This window comes from Podarcis cretensis (genome assembly GCF_951804945.1).
Source record: "Podarcis cretensis genome assembly, chromosome: 5".
Taxonomy (NCBI): domain Eukaryota; kingdom Metazoa; phylum Chordata; class Lepidosauria; order Squamata; family Lacertidae; genus Podarcis; species Podarcis cretensis.
The window spans coordinates 47,055,760-47,079,189 of NC_137174.1; the positions used below are offsets into that span (position 1 = coordinate 47,055,760).

General features: G+C 43.1%; 1 protein-coding gene and 1 long non-coding RNA gene across 11 annotated transcripts in view; one reads left to right on the forward strand and one right to left on the reverse strand.

Moving 5' to 3' along the window:
* The window catches only part of TACC2 (transforming acidic coiled-coil containing protein 2), a 166,486-nt gene that overhangs the window by 103,572 nt on the left and 39,484 nt on the right, over positions 1 to 23,430 (reverse strand). For 9 of the 10 annotated variants that reach the window (XM_079976612.1, XM_079976607.1, XM_079976613.1 and 6 more), the window contains 2 exons: positions 23,253 to 23,363; positions 4,156 to 4,281 (listed from right to left, as the gene is read on the reverse strand). In XM_079976612.1, the coding sequence (XP_079832738.1) occupies positions 4,156 to 4,281; positions 23,253 to 23,363 (237 nt within the window). The remainder of the gene's footprint in view (positions 1 to 4,155; positions 4,282 to 23,252; positions 23,364 to 23,430) is intronic. The other variant, XM_079976608.1, reaches the window with a different exon arrangement.
* The window catches only part of LOC307216467, a 51,848-nt gene continuing 32,581 nt past the window's right edge, over positions 4,164 to 23,430 (forward strand). Inside the window, exons 1-2 of the long non-coding RNA XR_013839095.1 lie at positions 4,164 to 4,283; positions 12,664 to 13,844. This is a non-coding gene — a long non-coding RNA (uncharacterized lncRNA). The remainder of the gene's footprint in view (positions 4,284 to 12,663; positions 13,845 to 23,430) is intronic.

A 23,430-nucleotide genomic window follows, 5' to 3' on the forward strand; every position in this document is an offset into this window, starting at 1 on the left:
GGCAGGAGGACCCAGAGGAGGAGAGAGCAGCGTAAAAGGTGGAGCAGGGCTAGGATCTTAAACTGGTGTCATAGGGGAGGAGACTCAGACGGGACTTCGCCGATCTAGGGTTTAAGACGTAGGGCTGCACGCTGTGGCTTTGAAATGGAAACTGAACTTCAATAAAGACTTTTGTACATTACTACAGCCTAGCGTTGGTCCTCTGTGAGCTGGGACCTAGAGGCAGCTCTGACACATACGCTTCAGGTTGTTACAGACACCACTAACCCAGAAATAGTACCTCAGGTTAAGAACTTTGCTTCAGGATGAGAACAGAAATCGCACAGCAGCGGCGCGACAGCAGCAGGAGGCCCCATTAGCTAAAGTGATGCTTAAGGTTAAGAACAGTTTCAGGTTAAGAACGGACCTCCGGAACGAATTAAGTACGTAACCAGAGGTACCACTGTATTGCTCAGATTGGTGATTGACAGACTAGGATAAGTAGGGAACTGATCCATCCCAAACTGGCCCTCTTCCTCCAGGACTCACTTGGGATTTCTTTACCACAACAGATCATTGCCAACTGGCAACAGAGATAATGCATCTGACCAGAGTGGCCGGCACTAAAATAAATAAATCTGGGAACTGAGGCAAACAAGAGGGCACCATGTTCAAAATCTGCACTAGTCTAAAGAGAGGTGAATTTATCAACTTAGATTTATTGAGACACACAAAAAGCATCACAACTTGTTGTATTTGTTGCCTATCCCTGCACCTTTCTTTCTCCATCTAAAGGTGAATCTTAGGAGGTGCCAGAACTAACCATTGACACAAACTGCACAGCCACAGAAATTAGCCAATTCTTGACCATTTATTCTAGATTCTCTGTAAACAGTCATGCTCTAACATGGGCAGTGAAAAGGCACTTCTTTTTCCTACATGCTTGAAAGCCACAGCTCTTACATGCTTGGAAGTCAACACTGAAACATGATCCAGGAGATGATGGTCCCTGGAGACTCATGAGCAGATGGTATACTAGAAGATGGTATATTTGAGTTGCACAAAGGCAAAGCCTCACTACCATGTTGCAGAAGCGATAGGCTCGGCAGATTGCATTGCTAGAAAGATGTCCTGTTTTCTGCAACTTTCAAATGGTTTTTCTAACATCTGCCGTGCTGCTTCTTTGGTAGCGAGGCTGCTGCAGCAAACAGTAGCAAGGCTGTTCTGCTTAACATAAATACCTTTAAATCTCAGAGATTTGCAGCAACATGCATGCAACAATATTATTTTAAAGTGTATACAGTAGCAGTTCCTAGCCATTTGAAGGAGCCCTTGAAGGAGACTATGCTCATATACTGTATAATCTGTAATGAGCTAAGGTTTTTTAGCAAATAGTGTTGTGTGGAGTGGGTGAGGAAACATAGTGGACCAGTTTGGGTATGGATGCGGAAATAGGTTTAAAAACAACCAAGAGTCTTGTGGCACCCTTAAAAAAATTATTATAGCATAAAGTTTTGTGGACTACAGTACACTTCATTCAGCTGTGCACGCACACGCACATACGCGCGCGCACACACACACACATATGTGCATATGCAGAGGAACTGTAAACATTTATGTTAAAAAGGAAATTAAACAAAGAAAAGTACAGATGATGATAATTGCATTCTCAACTGGCCATTCACCAAAATAACACAGACATCCTGGTACTAACTAACTGAGAGCCAGTGTGGTGTAGTGGTTAAGAGCGGTAGTCTCGTAATCTGGTGAACTGGGTTCGCGCCCCTGCTCCTCCACATGCAGCTGCTGGGTGACCTTGGGCTAGTCACATTTCTCTGAAGTGTCTCAGCCCCACTCACCTCACAGAGTGTGTGTTGTGGGGGAGGAAGGGAAAGGAGATTGTTAGCAGCTTTGAGACTCCTTCGGGTAGTGATAAAGCGGGATATCAAATCCAAACCCTTCTTCTCTTAGCAGGCCAGTTCACTTGTGCAGTGTGATAAAAACACATTGTACCTGTTTAAACTCACAAGTGACAGCACTGAACCTCTTGATGATTGTAATTTACCCGTTTAAACACTGCAGACTCACTGTGAAAGTTACTTAGATCAAGGATGGTCACCTTAAGGTCATACTAGGAAAAACTGGGAATGGTAGAGCGATGGAGGAAAGCAGTGATGTTACTGTGATGATGATTGTTTATAGATAGATAGATAGATAGATAGATAGATAGATGATTGATAGATAGATAGATAGATAGATAGATAGATAGATAGATATCTCACACTAGAAGATGAGCATATTAATGAACCTCTGATGGTGGTATGGGGGATCATATCATAGTACTGCCAGAGTAGATATGGGGACAGGGTTGGCATCTGGGTCTATCACAAGCTCTGGCCCCTGTATCCCTATTGTGTGGGCTTTTATTGCTGGTGAATGGTTGTTTTAGGTTGCTGCGATGTCTGAATATTGTTGTTTTTTTGTGAATGGGCACTGTTAATAAGGACATTATCACTATCTGTAGTTTTCTGCATTTCTTTTCTTTCTGATCCTACTGCTTACAACTGAACACCCCCCTCCACCATCTATTTATGTACCTGCAGCTCAGGAGAACCCTTTATGCATCTGATCAAATGGACTGCCTGTGGCTCACAACAGCTTATGCTATAATACATTTCTTCAAGGTGCTCTTCAATCATTTTTGGTGCAAGGGATTAACATGGTTACTGTCTAGAAATTAAGGTTGTAATAAGCTTATTTGGGCTGCTGATGGTATCTCGGTAATGCAGCACTCCCTAATTTTATTAATTCAGTAAAGGGCACACTATTTTAGCAGCTTTCTGGAAAATGGGAGTAAGTGAACATGCCCTGAGGCAAGCTTTGCAGAAACTTCACAAAGAAATAAACACTTTTGGATAGTGTGGCTTCTTCTTAGTTTGCTAACTCTGCTGTGAGTCAACAATAAGCAGGATCAAAAAAATAATAATTACTGTATTTTTCGCCCTATAGGACGCACCGGCCCATAGGACGCACCTAGATTTGGGGGGGGGGAATAAAGGGGGGGAATTATTTTTTTTTCCCCAGGCGCGGGGCTGGGGGAGGGGGAAGCCTGAGCTTCCCCCTCCCCCAGCCCCCAGAACGGGACCCAGAGCCATGCCGAAGCTGCGTGCAGCTTTGGCATCGCTCTGGGAGCTTGCGGGGCTGGAGGAGGGGGAAGCCCTCTGCCAGCCTTCTAACCAAGTCGGAGGACAGTGGGAAAGGTGCACTGCACCTCTCCCGCTGTCCCCCGAGTTTGCGGGGCTGGCGACGGGGAGGAGCAGGCTTCTCCCCCCCCCCCCCGCCAGCCTTCTAACCAAGTCGGGGGACAGCGGGAAAGGCACGCTGCACCTCCCTCTGTCCCCCGAGTTTGTGGGGCTGGCGGTGGGGCTCTCCTGAAGCCTGTGCACCGACCCCGCTTGCTCTCCAGGCTTCAGCGAAAGCCTGCATTCACCCCATAGGACGCACACACATTTCCCCTTCATTTTTGGAGGGGGAAAAGTGCGTCCTATAGGGCGAAAAATACGGTAGGTGGAACAAGACATCCTAGCCATAGCCAAAACAAACAAACCAATAGCCTGGGCTCTCACAGCCTGCTGTTTAGTAATCCAACTGTAAGAAATATCTTTCTAAAGGGTAATCAGCCCTCTGATCTGCAGAACACAACAAAAGCTACGGTTCTGAATGTACTCTTAACTTGCTGCCAAGTATGATTTTAAAAAGGTCTAAGCATTGAGCCAATTCACACCCATTTTCCCACTCATGAACAAATGGCACTTCTTCCTACCGACTGCCAAACTCTATCATTCCCCAAGACAGTTCATTCTAATTCAGGGCAAATGCCACTCTAGCTAGAAGTGCCCCCCTGAGACAACAGCCTAACATTCACAATTGCTTTGTGCCTGAATCCCAACTAACAAACAGCACTGAATTAGAACATTCAATATATGCCGTATTTCCAACCCACTCCAATAAAAAAATAGACTACCACTCATTGGTACATAGCCACTTCCAACCACTTAGTAGCCCATAGGACAAGGCCATTGTCTGTCTGTAACACTGGGAACCACTGAACAGTTGGAACTGCCCCAATGGCAATTGGTGGTAAATCGTATATCTGCAAGTGATTTCTCGTCCTACCTTGTTGCAGTCAGCTCAGCGGACTCCAGAACAGTGCTGTGTCCATCTGAGATAACAGTGGTTAGTGGCTCTTTGGATGAGTCCACATCAGGCACCAATTTGATGGCATCGTCAGGAACAGAAGAACTGTGTGAAGACAGACAGGGGGAAATAGTAAGACCACCCTTCTGAAAAAAATAGTCCTTTTAGGAGCATCTATCAAGTATACATTTTGGACAATTAGAGCTAGTAACAATTCCAAAATAGGAAACCTTCCCAGACTTATCTACCATTACTTGCTTCCCTCACAAACTTCTTATATGTTTTGAGTCTCCAAGTCATCTAAAAACTCCTGGTTGAGACAGTTCCTGAGCATGACAATCCACACCAGCAGAGAGGCACTGGAGAGATGTCGTTCAGGTCCACAACAGACCATGCTCACCAGAATCATTTCACATTAGTGTTTTGATGTCTTCTGATGTTGCAGATATAACTGTGAGCTTTCCTAAGTCAAGGGAACGACAACCTGAGCTTTGGTTAACTGCAGGAAAATGAAAAACTGTTGCTGTGTTGCTCAATCCTCTAATTAGGAGAGTCTGATAAAAATGAGGAGAGAGTGAAACAGATCAAGAAAGGCCAGGCTATGAAAGCCTGTAACAGCAAAGGAACCACGGGAAAATGTAAAACTGGAAAATACAGACTCCCCACCTCCTAATATCCTCACAACTGGCATTGAGGTAGGCCAGCTAGCCCAAGGAACACAAAAAGTAAAAGCAGCCATTTTGGCCCAATTTCCCAAATATCACAAAATATTGTAAAAGCTTTCAAGGTCTCCAGAATATGCCACCAGGCTAGTTGTTAAACAGAGCAATCATGGGGGCAGGCAGGGAAGGAGGGAGGAAGCATAAGAAATGTTGACTGATATTTAAGCCACAGAGACTGCATCCAACATCCAGTCACAGCTTGAAGATGGAATGTGGAAGTAGTAGCAGACATTCAAATAAGCTCCTTCAGGGTGCAGGTATCAGGTTGCATCAAGGCCTACTGGGAACAAAACCTAGAACAATAGCTGGATTTCCGAAATGGGGATTTGGTCATTGTTATACTTCTTGTTCTAAGCCAGGCCTCAGTTCATTTCTTAAACATCAGCCAACCTTTTTCTTCCTCTTCCTGCTCTCTCATCATGCTGTTGACCACCTAGCGCAATGAACAGTTTTCAAGAACTAAAAAGCTTTCAGAATATTGTGTGATATTTTGGTTGGCCTAATAAAGAAATGGTCCCAATGAATGTGGATTTTGGCCCAAGGAGCAGATCTCTCTCTTTTTTTTAAAATGAATGTTTATTAGCATTTTCAAAAACCACACAAAAACAAAATTAGACAAAAAATTACAGAAATACAAAAATCCGAAACTTAAAAAACAATTAAAAGAAAAACACATAAAATTTCAATTACTTATTTTCATTTAACTTGTTTCTCAGACCTCCTCGCACCTCCCCTTCCTGTATTCCAATTTAAATTATTAATTCAGCAAATCCTTATATCCAAACTTAAACCTCAATACTTATACATCATTGCTCATTCTTAAACATTTTTCCTAAAGTCGACCAAAATTTCCCTTCCACGGCTTTCCCAAATTCCATACAGATAGCAAAACAAAGTAAAAACAAAGCAAGTTATAGTTATGTACCCTTTGGATTCCCAGACTCCACCCGCCCCTTTCCCGGTTTCAGTCCCCAACAAATGTTCATCAGTCTAATGTACTGTTTAGCCTGGAGATCTCACATCCGAGGCTCTTAAATCTCTTTCAATTCCTCTCTGCCGGCCTTTTTGATAGTCCTTAATGTTAGACCCCAAATCTCGGAGAGGCTCCGGCCCAACAGGATCCATATTTTTTCCAGACAGTCCTCCATGCTTAAAGGTAAAGCCTATGGGGTACTCCAAATCTTGTTTCATGCTCCTTTCAAGTCCAAATGTCCCCATGGCTCCAGCTTCCACCTTGGTCAAATTTATAATCCTTCGGTCTTCAGATCCCCACATAAGAGGGTCTCTCAATTTTACACTCTCCAATTCAGGCCAAACTTTCCACCTCAAATTTTTATTCTCCTTTGTCAGGCCACAAATTGCAGCACTCCTTTAACATCTGCGGAGTTACAGCTCCTCCTTCCTTTTCTTCAGGGACAACATATGTCTCCTTCTCCATATTCTCATGGCTCTCAAGTTTCTCTATTTGTCCAATTGTATAGGCTTCCTGCTTCAAGTCCTTATCAGCTTCAACAATGTTATTTGCTGTTAAGACCAGAGTTGTGACGCTTGTAGCCAAAACATTGATTTCACCTTGTAACTTTCCCAGGAGAACAAATGTTCTTTCCAATTCAGTCTGAATTTTCCCTCCTCCAGCCATTCTTGTAATGTCCCTAAACCCCCTCTAGGGGGATTTTAGTTCCTTAATGTCTTTCAGCTCAAATCCAATAATCAAGTTAGTTTGTATCAGCCCTTCCTTATTTTCAACAAATTGTAACAAATATAACCAGCAGAAGCGACAGAAACAAAGTTCTCTTTTTCCTTCTGACAGCCAATTTGACAGCTGTCAAACTCTTCAAAACTTCATCAACAGGCTCTCCCACGGGACGCTCCCGGGTCTGGGGGGGGGTGAAACTTCAGCTCCCAAATAATCTTTTATCCTCCAGTAAAATTTCTTATAGTGTCAAACCATGAAGGTTAAAGTCTTTTAGAAAAAGAAATAAAGGTTTCTCTCGACCTTAGATAGCAGGTTCTTTGCTTTAGATTGTTTACAAAGAGGGGGCGGCGGACTTCCTTTTTAACCCTTCCCCGCTTGTCCTGATTCAACAAGATTTTTCTTTAAATTCCAAATTCCATATTACTCACGGGTTGTTACTTTAGAATCCAATTGTTCCAAGGAAAAAGTCAGTGCTCTCCGACAATGGCTTGCAGCTTCACTCCGCAGAAGGAGCAGTTTACTCACAGCACCGCGCCGCACCCCGTCCCCGTTCCGGAGCCTTTAAAAAGGCTCCTTCGCAGCTTGGGGGGGCGTAAATGGTGCCCGCCGAGTCACCACGTTCACAGGCATCCATGCCTGTGATTTTTAAGGGTCCCCGCGTCGCCACCGCGGACAAGACCCAATCCTGCGGAGCCGATTCCCTCAGGAGCTCAGAGGGAATCCGCCATTAGCCGATGGCGCTAACCCGGAAGTCTCCCAAGGAGCAGATCTCTTGGAAGGGACTTGAACCTGCATCTTCCCACTCCTAAGTTCAACCCTCTTGACATCACACTAGCTCTCTTTGAGGACTAGTAATAGCCATTTGGGAGTGTGAAAATGCGTAATCTTCATGTTATGCATGAAATTTCACATCCTTTGGGAATTTTACCTTCTTAGAAGTCACTTTCGGCAACTTCCTACTACATAAAACAGAAGATACTCAACTTATCTAAACCCTGACACTGAAAATACCGAGCAGCTGGCTTAAAACTCATGAACAAAGTGACAAAAACCCTGGTGTGTTTGAAGTCCAAAAATTAACAGAAATTTCCTCACACGGATGTAATTGAGAAATCTATCAGATCTGACATTTGTTTAAAATCTTTGGATCCACTCCATTGAAAGAAACAATATGCCTAACTGAAAACTGCTTTGACAAACAGCTCCATGAACTCTCACGCAGATGTGAAATGTACTGAGCAAACAGAGTTTTCAAAACAAAGCAATCTCTAAGGTAACTTTTGAGGAGAGGGAAAGGGAAAGGGCCATCGCTGCATAGAAGGGCCTCTGCTTGGCATGGAGAAGGTCCCAGATTCAACCCTCAGATAAGGCTGTGAATGCCCCCTGTCTAAAACCTGGACAGCTGCTGTGGCTGCCAGTCAGTGTAAATGGCACTGGATAAACCAATAGTCTGACTCAATATAAGGCAGCTTCCTTAGTGCCCAGAAGTGGTGAATAAGAACATCCGTTCCTATCTACTATATAAATTGTGGGGAATGCTTGGAAAGAAAAACTGACTTCCAATTGTGCTCAAGACCGTGTGCCTACTTAGGGGAAATGTTTCACAGCTTAACAACCAGCTGCTTGACAACAGCTGCAACACACACATTGTAAATGCATTCAGAAGATCAGCGGGCTCAGCCTGCAACCAGCTCATCAGCGGAGTAATGCTTTGATCAGCAACAACACACACCCTGCTTACCAGTTTGCAGGTATCTGGGTCATGCCTGCTGAGACTGCACATACAAACCAATTTGATGGTACATGTTCAGCAGGTGAGGGGAGTGAATAAATAAGAATAATAAATATGGGAGCTCATCACAAGGTTAAATCTGTACTGTAAGCAAAGTTATTTGCTAACAAGCTACTTCCTAGGAATCTTTTAAAGGCAGAAGTGGCCTTACTAAATTTGCCAGTTCCCTTGTGTAGACCATGTGTACTATCCAGTGGCAGGCATACTCAGAGTAGACCCACTGAAAACAATGAATTTCAATGAGTCTGCTCTGCATTTGACTGCACTGGATATCACTTAACTCTGTGCACTCTCATAAATAACAAAAGGCAGGTATTCCTAAATTTGGAGGTGCAGTTGTTTATTTGAGACTCATATTAATCCCCCAAACACCATAAAGATAAACTTTATGCCTAGAAGTTGTCTTTATGGTGTTTAAATAATTAATTTGAGGTTCAATATTTATTTTATTCATAAATCTAAATAAAATATTTATTCCAACCAAAGTTTTCAGTCAAGAAACAAATGCTTCTAAAAAAATGACTCTATCATTCTATGTATCCAAACTACTCTAGATTATAAGCACATGACTGAAGTGCTGATTAAACAACAGGATAAGTGAAACATAACTTGCCTTCAGTTACTGAAGGAAAATATATGTTTAAATGGAGCACTTTGAGTATATTGACTTTCTATTTTTCATGAAACAATTTCAAAGAATAAGTGTATTTTTCCCAATCCCTATCCTGAAATCACTACCCTTCAAGTAATCAATAGATCTTTTTTTACTGAAATAAGCTTGAGTGCCTATGTTGTAAGGGAAAATAAATGTGAGATGCTCTCTAAGCCTTAAGCGAAATGTGCTGAGGCAGGATAGCTCTAGCTTCTGATAACTACCAAATAAGAGATTACTGAAAACCCAAAGCTTTCAAGAAAAAAAACTACTGAGCCCAGCAATGTAGCCTTTTTAAAGTATTTGACATTTTGTTTCAGAAATGACAGTGTTATCCAACCGAGAGAGTTCAGATGATCATATCTCCGTTAATAAACCAAGTTACAAACAAGCCTCTTGCTTACCCCTTCACATGAGCTGGAAAACAAACCAGGATGTATTCCATTAAAAATAGTTCCCCACTTGGTCTGAACCAGTAAACAGCTTCAGACCAAGCCAGGTTATTAACCCAACTTCAAAGCATGGTGTCTTGGATTTAGACAAAATGGGAAACATTTTAACTATAGTTAATGGAAGTTTGTTGGATCACTTGCCCAAAGGGTGAAGCAAAGGGACCCCTTAAACAGCATGAGGTAACTAGTAGAGCACTTCTACAGCCATCAAAATTGTTGCTTCTTTTCTTTTTACCAGCTTTTGTGGTAAGACAGCAGCCTCACATCCACACTAGACATGAGTGAAACCCTTTTCCATCACATCTCCATGCCAGTAAAAGCTTCACATGCTGTAAAGTTGCACCCAAGCTTAGAAGCACTGCTAGAGACACAGAGCACAATTGGAAAACAGGTGGCAATCATAGCCAGAAAAGGGCTGCCAGTCTGAATCCTTGCAGAAAAAATGGATATCACTGAATAGTGATATCAAAAGCATTGTCCATCCCAAGGGAACAAAAAGGGATTCCCCCCTCAAGGACACAAAAGTTATTGATGTGCCTAGAAACCTGTGGATGTACTATGTATAGCCACCCAAATCATATTCTCTTCCCAACATTTTATTGATGTTTCTAATAACCCTGACTCTAAAGGAGAGAAAGAGAGAGAGAATGTCACTCTAAAGGACTTCTTAACAACACAGCTCACTACTCTCCCTATAAGTAAACACAACATATTCAGTCAGGACTGAAGCAGGCAAAAGAAAAATCAGGCATCTGCAGATGAAAATATAATTTTACAGCAACCCTATGGAATCTTGGCAAGAAGGGAAGATCTTTTGCCAGGTGATGAGATTAGTCAGAAATAAAGAACTCCACCCCTGTGGTCCCCACATTCCTTGTACACACCTTAAATTGTAAATAACTTAACCATTCAATCTCAAGTTATTACAGTAAAAACCAGGGAGAAGGGGTTCCCAAGTCATAAATGTGAGTCATCACTAAATATAAGAGAGAAGGACAGTTTATGGAATGGCCTATATGCACTGCAGCTTATTCCATCCAAACCAGTCAGCCTGTGCATTTGCTGAGTGAAAAACCGATGGCTTGATTTTTTATAGGGTAGGCAACAAAGCCTAAAGTTTTACCTAGCCCAGAGTAGTCCAACAGAAGCCATCAGGAAGCCATAATGAAGAAATGCTGCCTAACACAATGGGGAGGAGGGAGAATCAAACATATGCTCCATATGTGAACATCTCTCTTTCTGCTTTGTGCTTGCATTTGTACAAAAATGGTTGCAAATGTATTCCGGTGGAACAACTTTGCCTTTTAATACTTTGCCTTCATAACAGGCAAAGATTCAGCCCTGACTCTCCATGACAGCAAAAGGTTTCAGCTGGTTGCGTTCTCTCTCACTGCTCTTGGGTAAGATTCAAAACATGGATGGGGGCGGGTTAGGAAGTCAGCAATACAAGCCAACACACTGAAACTGTATTCTGCAAGTCAAGCTAGGATTTGACATAATTATGAGCAACAGGAAGAGCCAAAAAAAGCATAATCAAGTGTAATCATAATGCAGGCAGGACCATCCACCATCAATCACTGCCAGTACGGTACAGTAGCTACAATCCCCACTTTGACCATAAGGGACTAAGTTCAAAACGCCGCCCATCCTCACCAAGAGCATTGGATGCTACTGCTGCAGACAACCTGCTCTCAGACCAACTTACCTCATAGGGTTGGTTTTAAGGATAAAATAAGATGCACATATACTGGAACTGGCCTTGGACTTAGATGCACATTAAATATAAATCTGATCACCTACATAATTCAAACCCATGAGTGTCACAAGCAGAGAGCAGGTGCACCCTAGTTCTTGCAACAGAACAGGATTAAGAGGCTCGAACCACTTTAACATCAATGGGGGAAAAGTTAGAATGAAGAAGATTTATGTTTTCCTTCTCTTCTGTATTCACAACATACACAAACGGTACAGAAAGTGCAAGACAAGACTCTGTGTGAAAGCAGCTCTACCGCCAGTTTAATCAGAAGCTGATCCTACTGAGTTTTTACAGGACTTATTTCCAAGTCGGCGACACTGACATCATTGTGGCAAATTTCCAAGTAATGCTCCAATCCAAGGTACATTGATATAAAAGGAACCAGTGAGTTCAATAGGATGTACTCCTAAATAAATCTATATAGGATTGCCACCCAAGGCAGAAATCCTATACACTTACCAGAAGGTAAATGTCACTGAACTCATTGGAAGCACCTTGGAGGAAGCGGGATGAAAACATTTTTCTTAGCTGTTCCTTTTGTGTTATTTTAAACCAATCTTCAGTTGTTGCTGTTTTGCACTGTCTCAAAAAACTATTTTTGTGGTATGTTTGTAAATCACCTTGAGAAACATGTAAAAGGAGTTTATAAACTAATAAATAATAATAATAATAATAATAATAATAATAATAATAATAGTGGGTTTAGGATCTGGACTGTCAGTCTTATCATAAATGATATGGAATTTTATTAAGCTTAAATGCAAGGATTTTGGATTAAGTTCATAGATCGCAACTTCAGATAAGATCCTATACTGTATATATATATAAAATAGCTTCATTGTGACCCACAAATTACTACCAAACCTCCCAGAAAATTATGAGCATGGGTCACAATGAGTTAAGCTGAACCCATCTGACCTTTTATTAAAACAATAAACGTCAATCCCGATAATTGTCAGGCATGTCTGTTCAGTAACAAAAGCACTTGCTCTTCCTTGTGTTGTGACTACTCCGGGTTTTTTAAGCTTCCAATTTACAGCTCATAAAATCAGAAGCCAGAAGTTTCCCTGCGTAATAGGACCAACCAACCCACTATGTCTCCATGGAACTGGTAAACATATCCTATGAGTCAGAGAAATTCAGGCACATTTCACAGCAATGTGCACAAACGTCTTCAACTGCCAGGATGTAAAGATTATGTATTCCCCTTTAATTTGTGCTGCGTGTCTGAGCGATTCAAGAAGGCACCTAAACGGTAATAGTTATTATTTGGTACAATTAGCGGGGGGGGGGGGGGGTATCATTAAACTACTTTTTAGAAGGGCACTTTTTGATATAGTTATCTAAGAACCTCCCACTTCCCCAATGTCATTTACTGGCAAGATCTGTAAAGCCAAACAATTAACACTTACCAGAGCTATTGGGACGGGGGGGGGCATCTATTGGACTATTCACCAGCTTTAAGACAAAAACAAAATTCTAGAACTTCTCACCATCTACTGCAGAGCTAATTCCGTGTCAGAAAGCGTTCGCTTCTTAGTAATTATAAAACATCCCAGCTTTCCAGTCAGAAACAAGGCACGCTCTGAAGTGGAATCCAGCAGAACTGAACGCTGATCTCACACACGAGGGAATCAGCCTAGCAAAGTATCTCCAAACTCCTGCGTTCCGGGCTGCAGATCCCCCTCTGAACGGAAAGCTGCTGGGAAATTGAACCACACAAAAGGCCAGTGGCTATTAAAAAAAACCAAACCACTGGAGGAGCCCAGCTTAAGAAGCTCCTCCCCCGATTCTCCCAAAGGAGAAGGGAGTATCTCCAGCGAACAGGCGGAGGTCCGAAGGCATCCGAGGCTGTCCCTGGAATGTCGGCACGCCTTAGACGCCCGCGCGCCCCAGCCAGTGCGTCTTCTTAAACTGTTCGAAAAGATCCCGAAGGAGATCCAAGTGCTGCTGGATCCCTAAGAGTTCACATTGGCTCCCCCCTCCTCCTCGCAAAAGCAGCGTGTGGATGTGCCAGGGAAAACCAAACACGTGGGTTTCTCCCTCTTTCTCCACCCTGCCCCTCCTCTCTCTCTCTCTCTCTCTCTCTCCAGCGCCTACAGCAGTTGCTTTCCAGGACTTATTGAGCCATGACGAGCAGATCGCTGTTTTGAATTTTCGGCGGCAGAGAAGCACTTTCCCCACGTACAGACAGAGTTGCTCCCTCGACAGATTATACCAAATGACGCCATTCCAACCCGGGGCGGGCGGGGCAGTTTACCTCTGGAGCGTTGTCTTTGGAGGAGGAGAGGGGAAACACCACCATTTGCCCGCCCCCGCAGCTATGATTAGAACTGCTCTGGTTAACAGCTGGTGGTGAGGAGTTGAGAGAGACGCGGGAGGCGTGGGAGGGGAGGGAGTAGCGTCCCTTGATTGCGGCTGACAATGGAGTCCCCGGTTGGTGGCGGCGAGTTTCCCCGTCTGGCCGCCTCCTCGCCCTGCAAAACTCTTGACCTGCCATAAGCTGGGAAAGGGCCTTTTTGCTAGTCGCACAAGTGGGTGCTACGCCTCGCCAGCATATGAATTCGGCCCTCTTTCCGGCTCCACAAGGATTTTAGGGTATGTTTGTGTTATTAATAATAGCCTTACTTCTGTGCATCTGTATTCCAAAGGAAGCCCCACGGACTTCAGGGAGGCTTACTCTGAAGTAAGGGGGCCTGCTAAGGATTGAGGCCTAACACAGCTGCTCCCCTGGAATTCAGAAGGGTTGGGAAGCAGTGACACTTAAAATATGACATCGTTCCATTCACTACTGGGGGGGGGAAGTACCTGTGGACATATGGGGATGGGCCAGGGTTTGTTGCATATATTTAGGCGCTAGGTGAAAACATTTCACTTCAACCAGGCCTTGGGCTAATTAACATTGGATGTCCTTTCAAATGTGTTTGTGGGAGGGAGGTTTTCGGTTTGCTTTGGTTTGATTACGCATTTTCTGTTCTTGTTTTGTATTTTTATGTTGTGAACCGCTCCGTGATCTTCAGATGAAGGGCGGTATACAGATTTAATAAATAATACAAAATAATATAGGTTGACCAATAGTAGTTCAGACTAAGTGTAGCAGAAGTTGATTTGTATACTTCAACAGGACACATACAGACAAACACGCACACACTTTGGTTTGTATGTATGTCACTATCATTAGGGAAAGCAAACTGTTGTGGGGTAGAGTGGGCAGAGAGTTAGACTTGCATTGTAGAGGCCTGGTTTCAAATCCTCATTCAGGCCTAAAACTCGCTAGAAGACTTTGGGCCAGTCATCTTCATTCACTTAAACTTGCCTCTCAAAACCATTTTGAGAATAAAATGAGGGCCATTCCTAAGGATGCTTGCCTCTTAGAAATAGAGTTTACACAAACATAGCAGAATTGAAACAGTCAAAGAGATAGTAAAATAGTACAAATGCTCTATCTAGGGTGGATATGAGAGCTTGGTCTTGTATTCCTAGGGTATTCTGGAGCAATCCCCATCCCCAATCCAGAAAATCAAAAAGAGAAGATTGGATGAATAACCTTCCTTTTGCTGTATGTTGCCTTGTCTCTAGCTCTAAAAAAAATCAACACTGACTCTGGTATGACAAGAAACAGAACTCCTAACAAAGCAAAGCTGTTACTGCTGCTGCTGGAAACTATGATTCCCTCACTTCCTCTAAGATCAATAAGCACTAGGAGCTGGAAAGAAGAGCAAAGTGAATAAAACTTTTGTTTTATGCCAAGTTTCTTTTGATATTTTAGAGCAGGGATGGGGAACTTGGGGCCCTGCATGTGCTGCTGGCATGTCCCCAAAAACCCATGGAAAGCCACAGTTCACCTCTGCTCTGGAGGAAACAACCTGACTGTTCTGTACTTGATTGCTATACACAGTCAGATGTCCTGTGACAAGAAAGAGTCAGTCATCTGTACTAAAACACCTTCTAGAACTAGCCCTGCCATAGAGCAGACAGAAGCACCATTGGGTATGGTTAGATGAAGGCACGAACAGATGTTTAATAGTGTAGCAAAACTTTTCTTTTCAAGTGTTAGGCCTAGATAACACATGCATTCTTAATATACTAGTTAGCTGGCACCTGAAAGACAGAAAAATAAGAGGATACACTTTACAGAAGCAACTTACTTTGGCAAAAGGCTTAACCGATAAGTGAGTGATCTGTTGGATTACAGAGAACACTTTGTTGGCATGGGAGAAAAGTAGCTCTTAATGATTAGCTACATAGAAAGCGAAGTTAGCTAACAGTGTTTCCAGTCCCTTGAGGAAGATAATAGCTCTGTCAAAAAGAAAAGATCTGAATTGTCAATGCATTGCATTGTTTGTATTATAGTCTGCGATGATGACTCCTCTTCACTAGACATTTTCCTCTATAAAACACCCTTGTGTATTGAAGGACTTTTAAGCTTCCATATCCCAGTGTGTGCACCAAGAAGCCTTTATGCTGTGATTCTTGATCTTTGGGTATAAGGGACATTCTGCACTTGATTTCTACTTTACAGCATGTTACGTAGTCTGTACTGATATGTTAAGCTTTCTGGAGCAGGGTGGGAGCTTCATTTTGTAGAACTCATGCTTTGCATGTAGAAATCCCAGGTTCAATCCCAGCTTGTGCAGGTAGGCCTTGGAAAAGCCTCTGCCCTGTAACCTTGACAGTCAGCATAGATAATCCTGAGGTAATACTGACTAAGGCTCTCTGACTCAGTAGAACACAGCTTCTCATGCTCCCAGGATCACCCCTATGATTCTAGGGTGGCTTGCAGGCATCCCCTTTGAGTAGTAGTATCTGAGAAGTTATTGTGAAGCCCTCAGTTGCTATGATACACACGTTCATTTTTCTGCCCTCCATGAAGCCAAACCAGTTTTGAAAGTTTCTGTAGCACTTCAAGTACTGCACAGCACTTGAAAAAAAGCCCAAATTATCTTCCAGCAAGAAAACCAAATAGGCACTTAAATGAGTACTTTGCGGATAGTTCCTGTGACATGACTCATCTATCAAAGTGGCTCTAGCCCTTGAAATTTATGCCCTAATATATTTGTTAATCTTTAAGGGACTAAAGGACTCTGTTTTTAAGATGTTACTGGTGCCCAGAGTTTCACCGCCTGGTCTGCAGGTGCTGGATGGCAGGCAGATGTTTGCAACTTGGAGGATAGGAGGAGAAGCATGGTCCACTGTGTGTACAGTCAAACATGGCATGGGCATAGTAGAGGCTATATAAGCCTGCACCTCCACAGTTTCCAGCACCCACTTTACCCACCCTGGTTCGTAGTATGGACTTTTGCCAACCAAGTAGGAATTTTGGGCTCACTCACACATTGGTCTCTGTAAGCACATTTTTCACCTGTTCCATACTGTAGTCATACCAGTTTGGTTTGTAATTGTTAAGTAAATTCAGTCACTTTGTGTGGGAATTTGGGCTTGGGAATGGGAAATAGGGGCTGGGTGAACACTCTTCGGCACCCTTTGGGTGATGGGTGATCCCAAACCCTGCCGCTCTGGCACCTTTGGGGCCAACCTATATCATCTGCTTTGGGGGCCCAAGCTGAGAGGGGACAGGAACACCTCCCCTCTCATCTCTAGAGGGATATCTTGCTGCCCCTCCCCTTTGAAAGGGTGGGCACCCTAGCATACTGCAGGCCAGGGCTACCAAAGTATTTCCCTCACTGTTTTGGTTTCTCTTGCTGCTGTTAAGCATTACAGTGGCCTGCAGTGGTTAAAAGGTAAAGGACCCCGGACAGTTATGTCTAGTCGCAAACGACGCTGACAGTTACACAGCAAAGAGCATTCATTCTGATTTGCTTGTGGAGGGTTTATGTATCTTCCTGTTATTCATTCACCAAATGACAAAACGTCTGCTGCTTGTTTGTTTTTAAGTGCATTTGTTGCACTAGAGTGACAGCTCACTTTAATCTGATTTAATTATGCAAACCCAGATTTCTGCTATGTGCTTGAATCCCCGCTGCAGCATAGTGGCAGTCTGGAGGGGCACCCCTAGATATTCATGACCTACCCTTTTCACTTTGTGCTGGGTTATTGAGAAAATATTAATTTCTTTTTTTGATACTATACTATTTAGCCTCATTCCTCAACTTAGCAGCTATGGGTGTCTTTTTGTAGGCCAACAAAATGACTCAAATAGTGCTATCTTATGCATGATTAACCAGAAATAAATTTCAGTGAGTTACAAGGACTTAATATTCAACTGTAGCTCCAATTTTAGCTGAGCATATATGTCAATTTTCCGATACAATTTCTGAAAACTGAAGTGGAGCCTTATATTTAAAACCACTTCCTGCTCATGAATTTAAAACTCCTGGGAGTCATTTGTGGTGACTGAAAATTAGAGCCATGCACATATCAGGAGCCGTGGTCTTGAGGGTTCTTAAGAGCTTTCCCTTTCTGTTCCAATTTGCATCAGTGTGATTCTGGGGTTTTGAATCCCTGAGACATATAAATGCCGTACAAACCTAAGCAATGAAATGTTCCATGAAGCCACCAAAAATCGACTGAGTGCTATGAAATCATGACATTTTGCATAGTTTCCAGCTGAAAACAAAAATTGGCTCAAGACAACTTGAAAGACAGCCAGAACAAGAAGAAAGGATTTGTCATCGTCATCCCCCACAAAAAAAAATAAAAAAAAAAAAAATCAGTAATCAATCTGCCTTTTTCTTGGGCTTGGTGACAAACTCCAAGAAGTGGTTTTTTTGCATTCCATTCAAATATTGTCAATTGTTTATAATATACTAATATTTCAAACCAATATAACCCCTAATATGTCCCTTTATCGGCTCTTCACGGGGTATGGTATAATGACCTCCTGGTACAGGCTAGTATTTGGCTTTGATTTAAGCTAAAGAACAGGGCTTAGGAACCTACAACCCTTCAAAAGTTATTGGACTCAAAGTTGCATCAGCTCCAGCCAGCAAGACAAATGGTAAGGGAAGATGTTAACCGTAGTCCGGCAACTTCTGGAGAGCCACAGGTTCCTCATCCCTGCTAGAGAAGCATTTGGTCCTAAGTATGAAAGCTCTCTTCCTCTCCATTTGTAATTATACTGCATTTCGTCCTCACCTTTGTTTTCTCCTCCTGCTTTCACATTTGCGCCTGCAGTGAAGATTCCACCAAAAGCCACATAGTATCATAAAACCTTTGCATAGCCACCCAAACCAAGCAGATGGCAGGGGCCAGTAGAGCACAGCTAATGCAAATCTTAACTCCTGGATTTGGTGTAGAGCAGGCATAGGCAAACTCGGCCCTCCAGATGTTTTTGGCCTACAACTCCCATGATCCCTAGCTAGCAGGACCAGTGGTCAGGGATGATGGGAATTGTAGTCCCAAAACATCTGGAGGGCCGAGTTTGCCTATGCCTGGTGTTGAGACTACGGCCATCCCTGAAGGCAATGATGGACCATTGGGCCCAGCTAAGGTGTGATATCCAGCACCCATGGCTAGCGTTAGCCTGCTTCTACATTACTGCTTGCTTGTTAACCATTTTACATCCAGAAATTTCGAGCTGCACTTCCTGGATGAGTGACCACCTGGGAGCCATGTGTATCTTGAGTTCTGTGATGGAAGAAAGGCTAGGATATGAAAGCAAGGAAATAAATATTTCTGTTGAGCCCTTGCTCTGTGCTTTGTTTGACCAGCTGCTGTTGCTGACAAGTCTTCTTGCATTTCTTCCTAACTTGCTTCTGGCATGCATTCTAGGTTCACGTCAACTCCCTGGGAACCAGCCCTACCCCACCCCCATTTTGATTTCTGTCTTCCCTAGACTTTGAAAGACTGGTTTCCTGCCTTCAGCCTTTTTTTTCTTTTTTTTCTTTCTTTTCTTTTCTTTTCTTTCTTTTTTTTTCCCTAGACAGGCAACCATGCTTCATTCGTTTTGCTTCAGCTTCTTTACTTGTTAAGATCTCTGGCTTGGATTAAAGTGTGTCCATCCTGGTCCTATCATATTCCCAACTAGTCGTTCCTGACCCAAGTTCCTAATACAGGTCCATCACACTGGAAGCTGGTGGAGGGCTATCCACCAGTTCCAAGCACTCTTTTTATAAATTAGCTCAAACTTTTGCCTGTAAATGTGCCTAAATAAAACTTGTAGTCAACAGACAATCTGCCTTTCATTGTAAGGCTAACCCACTTGTTAGAAAGTTTCCTTTGAGAAGCTAGGGCAGCTTTTCTCTGCATGTTGCGGAAGCTATTATTAGCTGTGGTATTTCTAGAAGGAAGGGAGTGCCTAACAGACCTATCACTGCAGTGAATTTCAAAAACTTCATCTAATCACAAAAGTGCCCTGAACTTGAAAAGTATTCTACTGATAATGCCCGTCACTGATCTATAAATGGAACGAACGTAACGGAAGTGTGCAGACTCTAGATGAGTTTCTACAAGATGAAGATGTAAAGCAAGCTTCTTGCATTATTACAATACCTGCAGCATTGATGCATCACCTGCTGCTTTGGGGGCCTCTAAAAGGCCAGGAATCTAATTTAACATACACACCCAAACAACACAGAGATGTGCTTTGAGGTGCTGAATATAGGATTGCAGTCCGAATCTGCCCCATTATATTAAATGGGACCTACTTCTGAGTGGGTCCAATGATCAACAAAGAGGCCATAGAGGGGGGAAATGGGCAGGTGGGGCTCATCAACCTGGAAGGTAGCCCATCTAGGAGAAGGAAGAAACTGACATTAAACCTCTGTGCTATTGTGAGACATCTTCAGGAGAAAAAAAGGCTAAGGAGTAAACCCTACAGAAATCCGGAGTGCAGTCCCTAAAGCAGTTGGATAGCGCCTTGTCTGCCTCCTTCCAGTAACTCCTGCAGCCAAACACAATGCTCTGCTTTTCTTTGGAGCACACCAGCGAAGCTGAGAGTGGGTTGCTCTTGTTGTCTGCGCAGCCCAGGACCTCCATATACAGTGCCCATGTTTTTTGCCACAGCGGTTTGACTTCACTCTCTAAGGTGTACTTCATTGTCTCAAGACAGACCGATGCCAACTTTTGAGTTGATATGTACAGGATTGTACAGTTAGTGTAATAGCTGCATCTTCAGCTGCAACAGTTAAGAGCACTTTCCATGCATACAAACCTGGAAAAATTCACAGTAAAATGCTGATAAATTTTCACGAGGGCTTCTTTCTGTGGGGTGGGGGGTGGGAATCACAAACTGATGTGGAAATGCAGAGAACTGAACTTAAGACTGAGGAAATGAAAGATTTGCCCATCACTACCACAAATCAGGTGCAGCAGAGGATACTGTCCAGCTGCCAGCCTGGTTAGAGGCTTCATTTTGTCCTTCACCTCAGGCGGCAAAATGTCTTAGGCCAACCCTTGGGAGGTTACATTTGAGTGTAAAAGGGGCGCATGGAGGGAGGCTGTTTACCCCATTCAATTCCAATCCCTTTTAAAGATTAAAGTTACCCACCCAAAGTTGTTTTTCTTTTCCACCTGTGGGGGGAGAAGACTTGGAGTGCCTGAAGCTTTCCTGTGTCTTTCTCCAGACATGTGAAAAAGCAGCTTGGGCAGGTAAATCTGAACTGGGAAAAATGCCAGAGACGAAAGAGTTAAGCAGCCGCTCCCTGTCTGCCTTATTTCCACTCGGGTACAAATTTGGGTTATATTTTTTTTTAAAAAAAAAAACCCACTATGGAGGATAGAATGACAGAACACTGAGTAACACAGAAGTTTGAACCTTAAAAAGGTAATTTTCACCTGAATCAGACTAATTACTTGTTTGCATCTCCCTCCCTTCCTCCCTCTCTGGCTTGAGTCATTAGGAACTCTTTGTTCTAGAGGTGTTCCTTCTCCCCTGGACAGGTCCCAAGCTTTGTGAAATACTATGCCAGCAAACAATACTCAGTAGCTGCTCTGTGTTTTAAGCAGGCCTGATGAGTCACACACCAGAAATCTCATGCATGCCCCAAGTGTACTTGCCCAAAGTTTTAAAACAGGCAGCTTTTGCCCACACATACCTAAAACTGAACACACTCCCGCTGATGGCTATTGAAACACCACCAGGTGGAAAACATTGGATCCAAATGACAGAGGGCACAGGATAGCAACAATAAGAAAGAAGAGGAGGGAAGTTCCAAGGATGGTCTGTGGCCAACATTGCAACATAACATTAGGGTGCCTATAATACTTCAGTGAAAGTAACCCTACGAGTGGGCTGCACAGAGCACTATAAAAAGCAGGAGTGGGCAAGCTGTTAGCTACAGCTACTCTTCCTCCTGTAATAGTGCATTCCTGTAATAAGCAAGTCTGGGCAAAGACAATTTCCCCTCTTAATTGCCTTGGGTAGTCCTTGATTCTTGAATCTCTGCTTCACATTCTATATCCCTGTCTCTGCAGCATACAAAACGTACATATCCATAGGCGTGGAACATTAAAAAAAAATCTGCAAAAAGCAACAGCTGCTGCCACATGGGACAAATACTCAGACAGAAAAAACAGGTGATAACAAATTCTTGATGCATGTGCAAGCATGAAGCAATGGAGTTATGAATTGCAGCTGCTGCACAAGATATAGCCCAGTTTGCCACAGGTATCCAAGTATGCCACCCATTATTTTAAAACGGATGCACACTCTGCCCTTTATTCTCTCTGTCTTGAGCAGATACACCAGGCTTCAGCAACCTTTTTCACTGTCCCTCAGACCTTGTGGGGGGGCCAAACTATATTTTTTTTGGGGGGGGATGAACGAATTCCTATGCCCCACAAATAACCTAGAGATGCATTTTAAATAAAAGGACACATTCTACTCATGTAAAAACACCAGGCAGGCCCCACAAATAACCCAGATGCATTTTAAATAAAAAGGCACATTCTACTCATGTAAAAATATGCTGATTCCTGGACCATCCGTGGCCAGATTTGGAAGGCAATTGTGCCGGATCCGGCCCCCGGGCCTTAGTTTGCCTACCCATGAGATACACAAACCAGCTGTACCTTATTCAGAAAGGAAATGTAATACATCTACCATATATTACAGCAGCGAAAAGCAGGGAGCCAAAGAACAATGCACTAGGCATTTTGAGGCAGTCAAAAGCTTCAACCTGCATAATTTTTCCTAATGCATCATTTTTCATAAATCTCAGAATTTCTCCAAAGCCTCCAGATATTACCCTTATGAAATGTCACAGCTTCTCCTCTAAAAAGTAGAAGCACAAAGGGCAATTTGTTTTTGAAGCAGCTATATAGTATATTCCATGTATGCCATACATGCTTACTAAGCAGCTGTTTATTACAAGCCCAACTGGAAAAAGCCACACACACCCCACGTATGTGACAACAGCTAAGGCTACTGTTTATACAACCTGCCTCATACTGTTTATATGCTCTGCCAAATGCACCATATTAATACGACATGAACAGTATTGCAGGTAGGGCAATTCTTAAGTGAGAGGTAGCAAAGCTCACATCCCTCTGGAATGGCTTCTGGACACCCAAAAGGTGAGACATCTCCCACCAGCATATAATCATGCAGAAAGGTTCACCCTATTAAAATGTTGTATGCTAGCTAGCTGTCAATGGTGCAAGAAGCTCTTCTCCCCCTCCTCTCAAAAGTTTTGTTAACCCATTTGGAAGTCACACTATCTAGCCTGGAAACACTTGCCTTAATTCCAGATGTGTAAGAGCTGCTATGCTTACTTGGGTGGGGAAGGAGGGGAGGAGAAGGAACACAATGTTGCATTAAAACACGCCCTATTAATAATCTGCATGACCCAATGCTGAATCCTAACACTAAAAAAGAGAGTCAACCTTGCTAAACCTTGCTAAATGTTGACTTAAATAATAAGTACCAGTTACAAGCTGTAGGAACCCCTCCATTTCCTTTAACATTGTTAATTTATCATCACTAGTGCTACAAAGTGGCAGTGAAACCAACATGCCATTTTAGTGTCTGATACATGCACCTGCAAAGAACAATTCTTTAAACAGAGCAGTACCACCCTCTGAAAGAGTTAGTGCTGTTCACTGTACCTTTCTATTCGGACGCCTTCTCTTGCCTCATCTGAGGTGCCTTTGGCTGCTAGCTCTACAGCGTCCTTCTCAGGTACAGCAAGGAGAGAGTGACAGAGCTCAGGATAATTGCTGAGGTTATGGAAAAAGGAGGGACACTGTTAGAAGAGAGGAAGGCCATCATGTCATAGGCTTGAGA